The sequence below is a fragment of the Chrysemys picta genome, chromosome 3 (assembly GCF_011386835.1).
Source record: "Chrysemys picta bellii isolate R12L10 chromosome 3, ASM1138683v2, whole genome shotgun sequence".
NCBI classification, from domain to species: Eukaryota; Metazoa; Chordata; order Testudines; family Emydidae; genus Chrysemys; species Chrysemys picta.
The window spans coordinates 184,860,292-184,875,936 of NC_088793.1; the positions used below are offsets into that span (position 1 = coordinate 184,860,292).

Below are 15,645 nucleotides of genomic sequence, written 5' to 3' on the forward strand. Positions count from 1 at the left end.
AGAACAATCTCAAATGCGGGCTCATCCAAATCTCTGGTAGATCATTCAGTGAGGTGAGGGTTCCAATACATCTGTCTAAACCAAGTCATCATCGTTATTTGTATAACAATAGTACCTCGGGGCCCTACAGAGATCGAGGGTCCATTGTGCTAGGTACAGTACAAACAGTTGAGCCTCCAAAGGACTTAAAATCTAACTATACAAGACAGACTACATACAAGCAAATCTTGAAAAGTATACAACTTGTTTGTTTTTGTTTACTGTTTCCCCCAAACTATTTCCCAACTCCTGCCCTGTACAGGTGCCCCAAGCATTCTGTTTCCCACTGTTGACCCAAAGTGCTCTACCCTCCAGCTGCACACCCCACAAAAGTCCCCTTTCCTAGTTAAAATGAGCAAGAACATGCTGCCATCACAATGTATTTTCCACCTCCCCAACCTAGAACCTGTTCACAGTGCTTGGACATCCCATCCATTCAAACTTATGGTATCTAATTTCCTTTATTGCCTCTTCTTAAAGACGTGCTTTCTGTTCACAGTCACATTGGTGACTAGAGTTACAAATCCTCTACTGTTAGAAGACATATACCATACTGCATGTTTCATAAAGGTGTATTCTTCGTACTCCAGAGTAATTTGTTACAAAATAATTTCTCTTTCCTATATCACAGGAGATCATTCTTCCTAGAGTCCAAAGAAATAGCGTGACACATGCTAGATTTGAAAAGAGCTATTTAAATTTATCTTAGTGCAACTGATCATTTCGGGAAATCATCCTTATTTGTTTTTGCAGCCTAAATGTGTGGCCTAAAAGCATCTAAATCCTTCATATTTTGGTGGATTAAGTGCTATATCATCAACCAGTATGCAGCTGCTGATAAACTGGACCCAGGAGGAATAAGAATCCACTCAATACATTCCTTTGTTGCTGCTTGGACAGAAAGGACAACAGCCACATCTGAGTAAATTTGAAATTGGACACCTGATTGTCCATCAATACCTTTATAAAACATTACAGGATTGGTCTTCCATTCTCAGTAACAGTAGCATTTGTCAGGAAAGTGTTCCACCCAGTGGTCCCAAAAGATTAAGGCTGCTAATTTTAGGAAAGGGAGAACCGCATTCTTATCCCTATCTGAGACTGGGGTTGAGGTCAGGATCCAGAATGGAAAATTTACTTGAACATTTTTCTTTTGGAGCTCCATTTCTACCTCAGTCTGCCCCACTCAGTCTGGAAAAATCATGGAGCAGGTCCTCAAGGAATCAATTATGAAATACTTAGAGGAGAGGAAAGTGATCAGGAACAGTCAGCATGGATTCACGAAGGGGAAGTCGTGCCTGACTAACCTAATTGCCTTCTATGATGAGATAACTGGCAGTGGATGTGTTATTCCTTGACTTCAGCAAAGCTTTTGATACGGTCTCCCACCGTATTCTTGCCACCAAGTTAAAGAAGTATGGGCTGGATGAATGGACTGTAAGGTGGATAGAAAGCTGGCTAGATTGTCGGGCTCAACGGGTAGTGATCAATGGTTCCATGTCTAGTTGGCAGCCGGTTTCAAGCGGAGTGCCCCAAGGGTCGGTCCTGGGGCCGGTTTTGTTTAATATCTTTATTAATGATCTGGAGGATGGTGTGGACTGCACTCTCAGTTGGTTGGAGATGACACTCAATTGTGAAGAGGGTAGGGATTGGATACAGAGGGACCTAGACAAATTAGAGGACTGGGCCAAAAAAAACCTGATGAGGTTCAACAAGAATCCTATGCACTGCTACAGATTAGGGACTAAATGGCTAGGTAGCAGTTCTGCAGAAAAGGACCTAGGGGTCACAGTGGACGAGAAGCTGGATATGAGTCAACAGTATGCTCTTGTTGCCAAGAAGGCTAAGGGCATTTTGGGCTGTATAAGTAGGGGCATTGCCAGCAGATCGAGGAATATGATCATTCCCCTTTATTCGACATTGGTAAGGCCTCATCTGGAGTACTGTGTCCAGTTTGGGCCCCACACTACAAGAAGGATGTGGAAAAATTGAAAAGAGTCCAGCGGAGGGCAACCAAAATGATTAGGGGTCTGGAGCACATGACTTATGAGGAGAGGCTGAGGGAACTGGGATTGTTTATTCTGCAGAAGAGAAGAATGAGGGGGAATTTGATAGCTGCTTTCAACTCCCTGAAGGGAGGTTCCAAAGAGGATGGAGCTCGGCTGTTCTCAGTGGTGGCAGATGACAGAACAAGGAGCAATTGTCTCAAGTTGCAGTGGGGGAGGTCTAGGTTGGATATTAGGAAACACTGTTTCACTAGGAGGGTGGTGAAGCACTGGAATGGGTTACCTAGGGAGGTGGTGGAATCTCCTTCTTTGGAGGTTTTTAAGGCCCGGCTTGACAAAGCCCTGGCTGGGATGATTTAGTTGGGAATTGGTCCTGCTTTGAGCAGAGGGTTGGACTAGATGACCTCCTGAGGTCCCTTCCAACCCTGATATTCTATGATTCTATGATTCTACTTGAGATATGTTCTTCAGGTATCTGTACAGCAGTCTTTTTCCAGATCCATATATATACAGTATGATTTCAGTAATTTGAACTTACCTTTTTTCAAAAATCTAATTATAGAATCCACAGTGTGTTGCCCATGTAGCTTTATGTTTATCACCTGCCAGTCACTTCTCAATTAGCTAATCAACAATTTTGTATTTTTATAGTGGTTCTGAATGATTACTTGCAGATACTGTGACCTACTCCTATTTCAGCAGCAGCTTGGCGGGGCAATTTTGAAAAGAAAAAGTGCTCAAAATAGCATTTCTATTTAACTGAACACTGGTTATCCGAAAGTTTTGGATATCCTAGGCCATTGGGATAAATGGGCTGTATATAGTTTCATAGTTGAAGAAAGCATTTCTGTTTAGAGTTATCTACTAAAAAGAATTTAGTGTTTATGTACAGCTTTTCTGGCCTGATGATGGTACGGATGGGGTAAGCTTGCCGTTCTGTGGACAAATCTGAACTGCCTCTAGCAGATGTGATGTGTGTGGGGACATATGAGGTGAAATGTCCCCCCAGATTGGCCTGGTGGAGGAAGAAGGGGCTCTGTCCTTCTCCTTCTGTGTCTGCCTCCTGTCATGCTTGGTCCCTGTCCTTGGAACCTTGGCCCAGCCAGGGAGCAGAGAGGGTGGGACCAGCTGCTTCTCCACTGTTGGTTGCTGCTCTGCGCAGCGCAGCTGCTGCCTGAGAAAGAGTCTGGCAGTGGCGGGCCACGCACCCCGCCCCCTTTCCCTCTCACCCGCCCCTACCCAGGCCCGGCTGCGGGGACAGTGGCCGAGCAAGCCGGAGTCCCCTCTTCTTCCCTGCACATTTCTGGTTAGCTTGGCCCATCTCCAGAAGCTGGCCCAGGTTGGGGGGTGGCCTGCTGCCACCGCCAGGCTCTTTCTCAGGCAGCTGCTGTGCTGCACAGATCAGTGACCTGGAGCAGTTACCTTGAGCCATGTGAGAAGCGTCTCCCTCCCGCTCCCTGCCCAGGCCCAGCTGCCAGGGACAGCAGTCAAACAAGCTGGGGAGGCGGGGGGGTGCAGCGGGAGAAGGACAGAGTCTCTCTCCCCACACAGATAACTCTGGTGGGGCAGAGAGTGAGCAATGGTCCCAGCCTGGGCGCAGGTTGCGGGAGGGGTTGCTGGGCACACGAGACGGTTGGTCACATGCTCCCCCTTTAGATTGTGCCCCCCAGTATGGAGAATTTGCAATGAGGGAGAGCGTGAGAGGCAAGCCCAAATGTCTCAGAATGGAGGAGACATTATTCCCCAAAAGGATATCATTGGGTAACAGTGTTTCCATTCCATTAACTAAAGTTCTGCTATTGTGGTATCTTTTCTACAGACACACACACATGCCCCTCCTCTCCTGATTCAGGTTGATATTTCTCTGATATACTGATGGTAGAACAGCAGAAATCTGCCCCCACAGTCACACATGAAGTATGGCATCAAATCTCTTTGTGTGGCATGGAGGCAAACACCAACCTACCTGAAATTCTAAATTTCAGTGGTTCTGGATTAGGAGGCATGTCTTGAATTAAACTCAAGTCTTTTAATTTATGGTAGTGAGTCAGTAGGAGACTTCTTGTTAGTAGTGAGTAAAGCGTTTTCTCTTTTTTACCTCCATAGTATAGCAGATGGGCGTGGCACCATTAATAACTCATCAAAAAGTTAATAACCATCTCTGACAATCTAACAGTTCATATTTTATTCTTGTTTGATATTTTTAATGCCTAAGGTACATTATTAGAAAATGTAACAAACTCTTTTTTTTAATTCTAAGACGCATGATAAATTGAAGTCATCAGATGTTACATACAGCTGTCCCGGATATTCAAGAGAAGCAAAAGTTAAGGAATCCACTGAAGATATTGAGAGAGTTGATGATTGTGAAGAAATTGCAAAATTATCATTAGGTAATGTTACTTGAAAGTATTTTATGTATTACATTATAATTAGCCTGCTCATCTCTACTCATTATAGAGAAATAGGAGTCTTAATTTTTCAGCAAAGAAGTTTGCCTTTCACATACCTGGAAAAAAAAAGAAATAAAATGAGAAAGAGAGGTTATAAAACAAATTTATAATTTGTATAATTAATATAATAATTTAATTAACCAGTTACCTCTACTAGGTTTCTTACTGTTCTTTGGATCTGTGCTCTTTGGCTAATGAACAGACTATAAAATTATTATAATTTTATGAGTTGTCTTAGGCAAAATAGCTTTTAAAGTAAATAAGAAATTGCAGAAAGCAAAAGATGATTAGATGTTCACAATGTCAGAAATTGACCTCAACGTGGAATGTTACAATTTTGAAGAGATAATAAATCAGTTGAGTTAATTCAAAGTCATATCACAATCTTGTTACAAAGGCAAACTTTTAACTTAATTCTGTGCTAGTCTTGGTGGGTGACTTTGCTATCAACATGGAACTATGGATCCTTAGACATAGATTCTTATTTTCAATCAAGTTTATGTGCCAATGGAATTATGGAACTGCTCATGTCTGTTCATCCAAACAATTCTGCAGTAGAATTTAGAAATTTAGATAAGTGCCTTGCCTAGGTAATATTCATACCCAAGCTTTGCCACTTACACCACACAAAATTTCACCAGGGATGGTGGGCTCTTATACCACTTTAACCAAAGGTTCAAATAGTAGTAAATTCTCTAGTTTACAAGCCAATTCAAAGCTGTTGCTGCTTTTTGTCTAAGAAGTTGTCAGTTGTCTAGACCACATCTGTGTGACTTCTAGGCTGAACACTAGGGGTTTCTCACAGTAACTTTTGCTATAGGGAAGCAAAGTTACCTATTACAAGTAGTAGTAGGCTTAGTTGGGCAAGAACCCCTACAACCTGTTGAGTTACCATCCAATATTCTTGCTGTCAGTGTATTTCAAGGTGTTTGAGCATTTGATCCTCCAACAAATTGCTCCGGATTTGGACGATGTCTTGCAAGTTGAGCAGGCAGGGGTTAGAAAAGGATGCAACACCTGTGATCAAATCCACCACCACGTTTATCGAAAATGGTTTTCTACAAAAACTAAAGACGGAAGCAGTCTTCTTGGATTTGACTGCCGCTTATAATACAGGCACAGAGGCCTTTTGTTTAAATGCTCTCGAGATGCTCCGCATTGGGTGGTTGAAGTAGTAGAGCTCTTTCTCCAAACAGGCAGTTTAGAGTACACATGGGCAACTGCTGTAGCTTCTGGAAGTGTCAGATCAACAGCCTTTCTCAAGGCTTAGTTCTTTCACTGATACTGATCAAACTGTACTTCAACAACGTGCCAGTTACACTCTCGTGCAAGTTTATCCAGGTAAAATTGACATGGTCTTGAATTAAGTTATGAAGCTCATGGCAGACTATTGTAGTCAATGGTGCCTGCAACTGAGCATTTCTAAGACTGTTTCTAGTGTATTCTATCTGCAAAATGCAAGTGCAAGCCATGAGTTAAACGTTTTCCTCAATGGCCAACACCTGCATGTGATGGGGTGCCTGCCCTCACACTAGGCTCTAAGGGGTTAATAGAGCCCTTGGGAGGCTGCGCAGGAGGCAGCCAATCAGAGAGGGACTGCAAGGAGCAGCCAATCAGGGCTGGGCTGCAGAGCAGCTTCAGTTACTCCCTGGAGCTTGAGGTAGGAGAACTGGCTGTCTTGCAGGCTGAAAGCAGCAAGCACCCTGGACAGAGCAGTGCTGCAGGCAGAAACCCAGGGAACCAAAGGCAGCTCCTCGCGGTCTGCAGGGATCTGCTGGCTGAGGTCTGGAGGCAAGGGCAAAGAGGGTGCCGTAGCTGTGGGGAACTGGCCCAGGGAGGTCTACTGAGGAGTCAGAGGGGATGCAGCAAGTGGCGGTCATCTACAATAGTGGGTGGGACCCAGAGTAGTGAGCTGGCCCAGGTCCCTCCACCCCTCACTACTGAAGAAGTTTCCAGACATTGGGCTGTAGTTGCCACTGAGGGAAGTGGCTGCACAGCTGACTGCAGATCCCCTGGAACTGGGGACCATGGAGTGTGGCACAGGCGGATGGCTGTGTCATCAAGAGGATGCCACAGTCCTGGGAGTGACGTGGGTCCTTGGAGCAGAAATGATGGCGGTGAGATGCCACCAGAAGAGGGTGCACTGGTTAGCAGAGTTGATCCCTAGGACATCCAGCAGGAGGCGCCGCAGTGGTCATTCACATCCTGTCACACTGCATCATAATCCAAACCCATTTTACCTTGGTGTGACATTAACATACCGCAACCACTTGAGGAAGACAGCAGCAAAAGTCAGCACTTGGAACAACCTGCTCAGAAAATTGGCCAGTTGAACCTGGGGTGCGAGCGTCCAGATGCTTAGATCATTAGCCCTTGCCCTCTGCTATTCAACAGCAGAGTACTGAACTCCTGTCTGGTGTCGCTCTTCTAACACGAGGCTGGTTGATGTAGAGCTTAACAAAGCTATTCGTATTGTTACTGGGACTTTACGGGCAACTTGCTTGCCATGGCTACCAATACTTAGTAACATAGTACCGTCCCATAGTTGCCGTGAAAATCCCTCTGTCATGCTGCTGGCTAAGATCTGTGAGAATAACGACATGTCATTGTACACAGACCTCTTCGATCACCCACCAGCTCACCTGTCTTTTAGATGCCCTTTATGGTCATTTATGCTACCAAAGGACATGATGGTGGAATCTGCTTAGCACAATGAGTGGTCAGCGATCACTGTCATTAATCACTCTCTCATCACTGACCCAACTATCTGTCCACAAGGTTTTGATCTGCCAAGGCACCCGTGGTGATCTCTGAACTGGTTTTGAACAGGACAGGGCAACTGTGTGGCCAGTCTCTTTAAATGGGGTTTTTCTAATGACCTGTGGTCAACTTCAGACTGTCACATATCATTGTCGAGTGCTTGCTATTTATTTCAATGGCAGGCTGCTGGCTCTCCACTTGGGTGATGATGGTGCCATTAAATGGCTGGGCATATTGCGCATGTGCCAATGATGAGTAGGCTTAGTTTAAGTATAATTAGTCTCTCCCACCTGAGTGTACTTAATTACTTATTGATTTAGCATACCTTCTAGATAAGACTAAACTTGTTAGTGAAACACAAATACGCATCATACATTTTAGTCATTCAGAGGATTTTAACTTAGGTTTGTACTTTCTGAGAAGCATTTAGCTAAACATAACCAAGTCACCACTTGGAAAAACAATACATGTATAAAAGTTATTTTTCTACTTATCAATTGGTCTGGCATGAAGGTGGGTTCTCCAGCTCAGCATCACAGTTGCAGTGACTGGTTTCTCAAGATTGATGGAGTGCATTAAGGTTATTCACTCAAGTTGTTATGTCAGCAGTATTCTTATTATCTTTCCAGATTTTTCAGCAGTCTTCTTAGACAGGACTCTCAAAGACAGAATTAATAGGGTGCTTGTTAGCGACAAGACTTTAGTTGTTGCCAAGCTGGGGGTGCTCTTGCTGGTCAGTCCAGTTCAGTGTCTCTCGTCCAAGTGTTTCTGCTTCATGAAGCAATGTATTGAACAACTCAGGACATTTTATACATTTTTCTGCTGGATGGCATGGTCTTGTTCCTCTTCTTGATATAGCTGATGGGGGCCCAATGAGAAAGTGACCCAAGCTTCTGGTGAAGATTTGAAATGACCAACCAGGATACAAGTTTGGTCCCTAACCATTGTCCATTGAGAAAACAAGGCATCTCCTTTATGACTACTTGCAATTTTGTCTGGGAAACTCCAGTATCTTCATACAAAACATCTTCTGCTCTACCAGTTTGTGAGATATACACGGGATCATATGTTGAACGTCTACTCTCTTAGCGCCAGTCATTGATCTACTTCCACAAGTTACTTTTCTTGGCCCTTTGTGGTGGTGTCCTTTGGCCAACTTTGCACAACTCCATGCTCTTTCATCAGCATTTTTAGCTGCCTGCAGAAATGTCCATTTTGACTTTAGAACAGAGGCTTTATGTAAAGTCTCTTCACACTGTTCAATGATTCTGTCTTGTTTAGTAGTTAATCATGCAGCAGTATAAAGTTATTTGACTCATTTGCTTGGTCAGTCACCACTTAAAGATAATATTTAATGAAATAGTACAAAACAGCTGTACACACCTCTGTACCAGTACTTGATTATCCCCTACACTTCACTTATGAGGTTAATACGATTGCTTCATGTATAAAACTCTCTCTATGAAACTGCCAAACATACATTTGACCATACCTCATTATCTTATACACTTCGGTTGGTTCACTTTAAAGATTTATACTTCACATTGGCTTTTCAAGATGCCATTTAAATGTATCAGCTTTTTAAATTCAAAACAAACACCTGGCAATTATACCTTGTTAAAGATTAGTTATATTATTGCTCACATTTCTATTTAAAATAGGCAGCATAGTCTGAACTATTTTTCAGTACTTTCTGGTCAAGTTGCCTAGGCACTGAAACTTCCTTCAAATGACGGGTTCTTTTATAGAATGCATTTAGATCTCTTAAATTATCTGTATAGTTTCTTAAATCTTAATTAACACCTTTTCAGATTTATTTTATCTAATAATAAAATTTTACCTTGTGATACAATATCAAATAGTATAGCTTGATCTACTAGATTTCTATAATGTATAGGGATAAAGCATATAAAATAGATGAAAAAAGTTAGTTTATAATTTAGCAAAAGGTTGTAGTTACTCAAGGTTGTAGTTCCACTACAGCTCCTCTGAGTGAAACACAAAGCAGCATCTTCTGTTTAACATGTTTTAAAGGCTTCAGCCTAAATTATGCCAAGATTCTGGCCTCTGGGTGTGTATTTATATAACATGTTTGTTATTAATAAACTCCATATTTTCTATATTTTCACTACAGAATCAGTTTTTATAAAACTGCATTGATTCTGTCTCCCTGGTGTTACCAGATTTGCCTCTTACTTTGAGGTATGCTCATTTATTAGAGTTACTCTTCTGTGTGTGTGTGTGTGTGTGTGGGGGGGTGTTCTGTAATTCTACCAACGTACTGCTTGTCACATGTATTTTCATGTGGAGTTCTACTTCTCCCTTCTGCAAGTCTCCTCCCAATGGAGCTATCCTGCAGGGGACACACTCACTCACACTCTCTCACACACTCACTCACACTCTCTCTCTCACACACACACTCTCTCTCTCTCTCTCAGAGCAGACCGGGTCAAGCAGCACATTCAAGCTGCCACCCTTGTATGTCACAGGTTCAGCACGTCCCTATCCCCACTTTCACGTCACAATTATACTGGTAGTAACCCACTTGATGAGCAAACCCCACAGTATTTTTGGGCACTACTTAGCTTAGGTAAAAGCTTAGGTAAAAGAAGCGTTGCTGCAGAGTAAATGGGGAAGCTAAAAACACCAAAGAGTAAAGTTCAGAGAGAGAGAGAGAGAGAAAGAAGCAACCAGCTTAACCATAAAAGTTATTTATTGAATAATAATAACTACACAAGGAGAGCCTAAACCAACATCAGTTACCTTATTAAAGGTTAATACCTGAGGTAGAAAGGAAAACACAGAGAGAGAGAGAGAGAGAGAGAAGCATCTCACCGCTCCACGAAGCTTGAACTGGTTGGGGTTTCCAGGTGATGATGGTAGTTCAGGGTCCTGAGTGCTGTGGACAGGCAGTGTCCCCAGCACTATCAGTCAGGAGAAGATGAAATCCAAGTGGAACTGATGCAGAGTTTGGGTCCATGCATCAGAACACTTACTGGAGTGTGAGTAGGGTTTTTTTGTAGGGAAAAGACAATGGTTCAAGAGAGAACACTAGATTTGTTTATGGGTAAACTGATGATTCAAGGGTTTTCTTTAGGCTAGACAATAGGAGCTGATCACTCTTGGCTATGGGTGGTGTTTCTTGCAGGGAGCTCACAATGCAATTAGGCAACTTTAGTATTTTGGATACACTGCTCTACAGCCAAAATGCTTCTGAAATAAATGTAGTCAAACTTTACTAATTCTGGGTCACTGAGAACAAAAATGATGCTTAAAATTGTTGATTGGCTCTAGTTTTCAAGATATGCTATTGGGTCAGTATATACGACCCTTGACTTGGGAATGGCGGAGGATAAGTGAGTTATAAAGGGAAGGGATCTCAATTTAAACCAGAAATGACTAAAATACATCTTTGACTGGATCTATGAATAAATCTATGACTGGGTTTGGACAGTACTTGCTTTTTAGGCAAAACAATGAATGATGCAATCTGAAGCTGGTATTGCATCATACATGATATGAATTGCATCATGTTATTCCTAGAAGTCATGGATGATGCAATCATAACGAAGCTTACATCACTCTGCTGAACAAATTGCCCTATATCAGCTCTAGAAATCATACAGTGTCGTGCTCTTTTATTTGTCAGTGTTTGATTTTGCAAAGGGACACATTTCTGTTTAGCCAAAGTGAGCAGAGATGCCTCGTACTTGTGTGAACAGTGCAGATAACTTCTGCTATGTTTGTGGTGAAGTGACTTTTGCATCACAAAAGCGCAGTATAACCACTTTGGTTAAGAAAGCCTATCACCTTTATTTTGGCTGCAAAATTGGAGATCAGGACAAGAGGTGGGCCCCACACATATGCTGCAACACTTGTGCAACAAATCTTTGCCAGTGGTTGAACAGGAAAAGGAAATCTATGCCTTTTGCAGTGCCAATGATTTGGAGAGAGCCAACAGATCATACCAGCAATTGTTACTTCTGCATGGTGCCTCCAGTTGGGAAAGGTGTGTCAAAGAAGAAAAAGTGGACTGTGCGTTATCCAAACATTCCATCAGCTATATGCCCAGTACCCCACGGAGAAGGACTGCCGGTTCCTGATGCACCAGAATCAGACAGACGAGGAAGAGGAAGAGGATGAAACTTCTGGTCCTGAACCATCCATGTCACAGGACCCACATTTTCTCCCATCCTCCTCCTCTGAACCACACCTCATAACACAAGGTGAACTGAATGACCTTGTCAGGGATTTGGAACTACCCAAGAGTAAGGCAGAGCTGTTGGGCTCCAGACTACAGCAGTGGAATCTCCTGGCAGGTGATGTTAGGGTTTTCATGTTCCGTGACCGTCAAAAGGATCTTGTCCCATTCTTCTTCATAGAAGGTGATCTTGTAGCCTGCAACAACATCGATGGTGTGATGGCAGCCCTCAACATCGTTCACAATCCAGATGAGTGGAGACTGTTCATTGATTCATCGAAGACGAGTCTTAAAGCTGTTTTACTGCATAATGGTAATGTTTTGCCATCAATTCCAGTTGGTCATACAGTCCATATGAAGGAAACCTATGACAACATGAAACAACTTTTGAGGTGCATAAACTGTGACCAACATCAGTGGCAGCTTTGTGGCGATTTGAAGGTTGTTGCTCTCTTGCTTGGTCTGCAGACTGGATACACAAAGTACTGCTGTTTTCTCTGCGAATGGGATAGTCATGCAAGAGATTCCCACTACATCAAGAAAGATTGGCCACTCCGACAGTCATTGGAGCCTGGGAGGAAAAGTGTTCAGCATCCACCACTTGTTGCATCAAGGAAGATTTTGTTACCACCCTTACACATCAAGCTGGGTCTGATGAAGAACTTTGTCAAGGCCATTGACAAAACACAAGCAGCTTTCAAGTACCTCCGTGGAAAATTTCCAAGGTTAAGTGAAGCTAAGATAAAGGAAGGTGTCTTTGTTGATCCTCAGATTCGTGAACTTCTTCGAGATGATGCATTTGACCATGCACTGCGTGGCAAGGAAAAGACGGCATGGAAAGCCTTCCAGTTAGTGGCAATACATTTTCTCAGAAACAACAAGGCAGACAACTACAGGTTGTTGGTGGAAAACCTCCTCAAGGCATACAAAAGCCTTGGTTGCAACATGTCACTAAAGATAAATTTTTTGCACTCTCATCTAGATTTTTTTCCGCCGAACTGCGGAGCAGTGAGCGACGAGCACGGCGAGCGATTTCACCAGGACATTGCAACAATGGAGAAACACTATCAGGGCAAATGGAGCCCATCAATGCTTGCAGACTATTGCTGGACAGTGACAAGAGATGCTCCATTTAATGAATACAAGAGACAAGCCAAGAAGCGCCGAGTAGACACTGAATAGGACTAAACTATGTACATAATTGTTTTTTGCCTTTTGTTTCATAATAAATTTGATTTATATAACCCTTTTGCTGATTTTTAAAGTGTTGCATAAACAGGACAGGTGAAATATTATCATGTAAAGCAATCATAAACACATGAAAAGACCTAGGTTTACAATTTATGATTAAAACTCTACTATCTGCACAATATACATAGACATAAAATGTAAAAACTTAAATATCTTAGAAACAGTAGCCAATCAGTTGTTTTAATTGTCATATTTGAATTCAGCACATCAAAATACATAATAAATAGCACATTTTATCTCTGAAGCAGACGACTTCTCAAAAATTGTAGACCAGTGATATCAATCAAGGATTTATTACTAGAATTGGTCTGATAATTGCTGAGCTGGGTGTGTGCAGGCATAGGTTCATTAACATCAGGAGCAGAGATCCCCCATGATGCAGTGCTTCCCTGCTTTTCTGGTCCCAGAGTGCAGTGCGGTTTTTGCCTTAGAATCTCTGTTCTCCATTCTGTATGCTAATGGAGATGCCTCCCTGTCCCATCTTTGATGCAGATGAGGCATGGGGAGTTGCCTTAATCTTGTCTCCCTTGTCAGAAGGGGTCTAGGTATATCTCTCGCCACCCTTCACTGCTCTCTGCAAGTCTTTTCTCTGATCGGTTTTGGTTCAAGTAGAGGCTGGCGGGGGGTGGGTGTCTTTCATGAGTCAGACAGGCTGGATACTGTGCCGTGGTTCCCCAAGAACACAGAACTGATTGGTATCACTGATGCATGTCTGCATTACACCTTTCATTGTTAATTATACAGCATTTCTATATAGTAGGAAAATATCCCTTTTAAAGAACCAGGCATAACTGTTGATGACTTGTTCAGAATTCACTCAGGCATAGCTGTGTTTTCTCCAAAGAGAATCATTCTGCGTTTGGTTCAAGATCAGTTTCTTTATCTCTTAATTTTACTTTTTGAGCAGGTTTATGATTTTTGGCAGCATAATATATTTACCTCCTTGAGTTCTCCTCTAGGTAGACTTGAAGTGTGCACAAGTTGCACAGTGAAAAATGGCTGGATCGTTAAAAGAAAAAGGACTATGTTTATTAAAGGTCATGATGTATGTGTTGTTTGATCAAGTCAGTGCTATTTGCTATAGAATGTTAACAGTTGTGATGTGAAGCTTTGATGGGGTGTTTGTATTGCAACCAAAGCAAGTGGATGAAGAAACCAGTGACCTTTCACATTGGGGAGGAAAATTACCTGCCATACCCTAAAAAGAGTTTCAGCTGTAAATATTGGAGGAAGGATCTGAGATCTGGATCTCAGAAAGGAAGCTGGTATTTGGGTTTTGGAACAGGTTTTTGGTTCCAGTGAGGAACATATTCTATCTACTCCCTGGGCTGAGAAGTTGTAGAGCTGAACAACACGGATCATGATGGAGAAACACATTGGGGAGACTTTGTATACTTTGAACTCTGGGATTGTTGTAGCATTCCCTAGAGAATGAGCACATTTGTTGTGAATTAACCCCTCCAAGAGTCTGAGATGTACTCGCTTAGTCCCTGCAACTCTGCTGTCTTGTAGTATTGATCCTGAAATTGGATGAACATTATTGACTCTGCTAGGGATGCCGTAAGCTCTTTGCTAACAATGATTGGGGTGGACCAAAATACTAATTTATTTTAACTGTACTTATAGTACTGCTTTGATAGCTTGAGGTGTAAACATAATATGTATTTTCCAAAGATAGATTTTGTAAGAAATCCCTACTGTTGGGATCCATACTCTTGTATGAGACCTGGTAGGGAATTCTACTAGCTTAAAGTTTCAAGGCCATTTTCTCCAAAGACAGTTCCAACAGGGAACAACTTCTACTGCCTACAACTATCTGTTTCTTTTTCTTAATCATATTGACTGTAGAGGAACTCCTTGGCTTTTATTGTGCGTCTCTCATCTGTTGCTAGGATATCTTTATCTTTCCTTTGTCTATTCACCATTTTTTCTTAAGCTAAGAATCTTGTCCTAACACAATACCTATTTAGTATGCCTCTACTTCACTTAAAAAATCTACTGATGTGATTATAGGTGCACTGAGGCTTGATTCTCACAGAGCTTTAGTTCAGTGAAATGAACTGTTCTTGAGATCAGGGTGGATAAAAATCTATTAAAAAATAAAAATTGGATTTTTTTAGTGGACTTTCAAAATACAAGTTTATTTTTTTTAAAATAAATGTATTTAAAATTAAATTTGAAATTGACAATCTATGTTAAGGCCAAAAATTATTATAATATATTAAAATCATTTAAATTAAATACAAAAAATAATATTAAGCAATACATGTTTGTTGCTAACTTTTAAAGAAAGTCAGACTACTGATACGGTGGAAATCTCTGGGTAAGAATCTGGAACCAGAGTTTGGGGAAGTGCTGAGCTAGCTTTGAACACCAGTAGCCTCTTCTGTAGGTGCAGAAAGAATTTTTTTTTTATTTCAATTTATTCAACTAGATCGGTTCAATTACTATTTCATTAAAAGTTAAGAAACAATTGGGAGCTGAAAAAGCGGGAAATCTTGTTTTCCTTTTCCAATCTATGAATAAAAAGTTGTAGGTGTGAGAGGGGTGAGATCTACTAGAACTAAAGTCTACTAGAGCTAAAGTCTGGCACCATGAAGGACATGGTGCCAGAAACAAATGAGTTCAGTTCACTAATTACAGATAATACTGCCTTTGTATAAAAAATAATCATTTTAAATGCAAAACATGTTTTGATAAACTTTCTGATGAACTTTTTTTTTTAAGGTATCCAACACTTTTAAGGTAGCTTTATCTCATTAAAAAAATAAAACGCTGTTTTTGTGCATTTTTTTCATTTAATCTGAATTTCCATCCAAATACAGCTTGACACAAATAACAAATAAAATTACTTATCTAGAAGAAGAATGATGCATTTCTTATTTACGAGTGATTGCTCATATCGATTCCAATTAGGTGTGCGTGCGCAGTCGTT

At 41.6% G+C, this 15,645-nt stretch overlaps 1 protein-coding gene across 1 annotated transcript in view; it reads left to right on the forward strand.

The window, feature by feature from the left end:
* Window positions 1-15,645, forward strand: part of CFAP36 (cilia and flagella associated protein 36) — a 121,719-nt gene that overhangs the window by 69,155 nt on the left and 36,919 nt on the right. Inside the window, exon 7 of the mRNA XM_008169062.4 lies at window positions 4,306-4,438. Coding sequence (XP_008167284.2) covers window positions 4,306-4,438 — 133 coding nt within the window. The remainder of the gene's footprint in view (window positions 1-4,305; window positions 4,439-15,645) is intronic.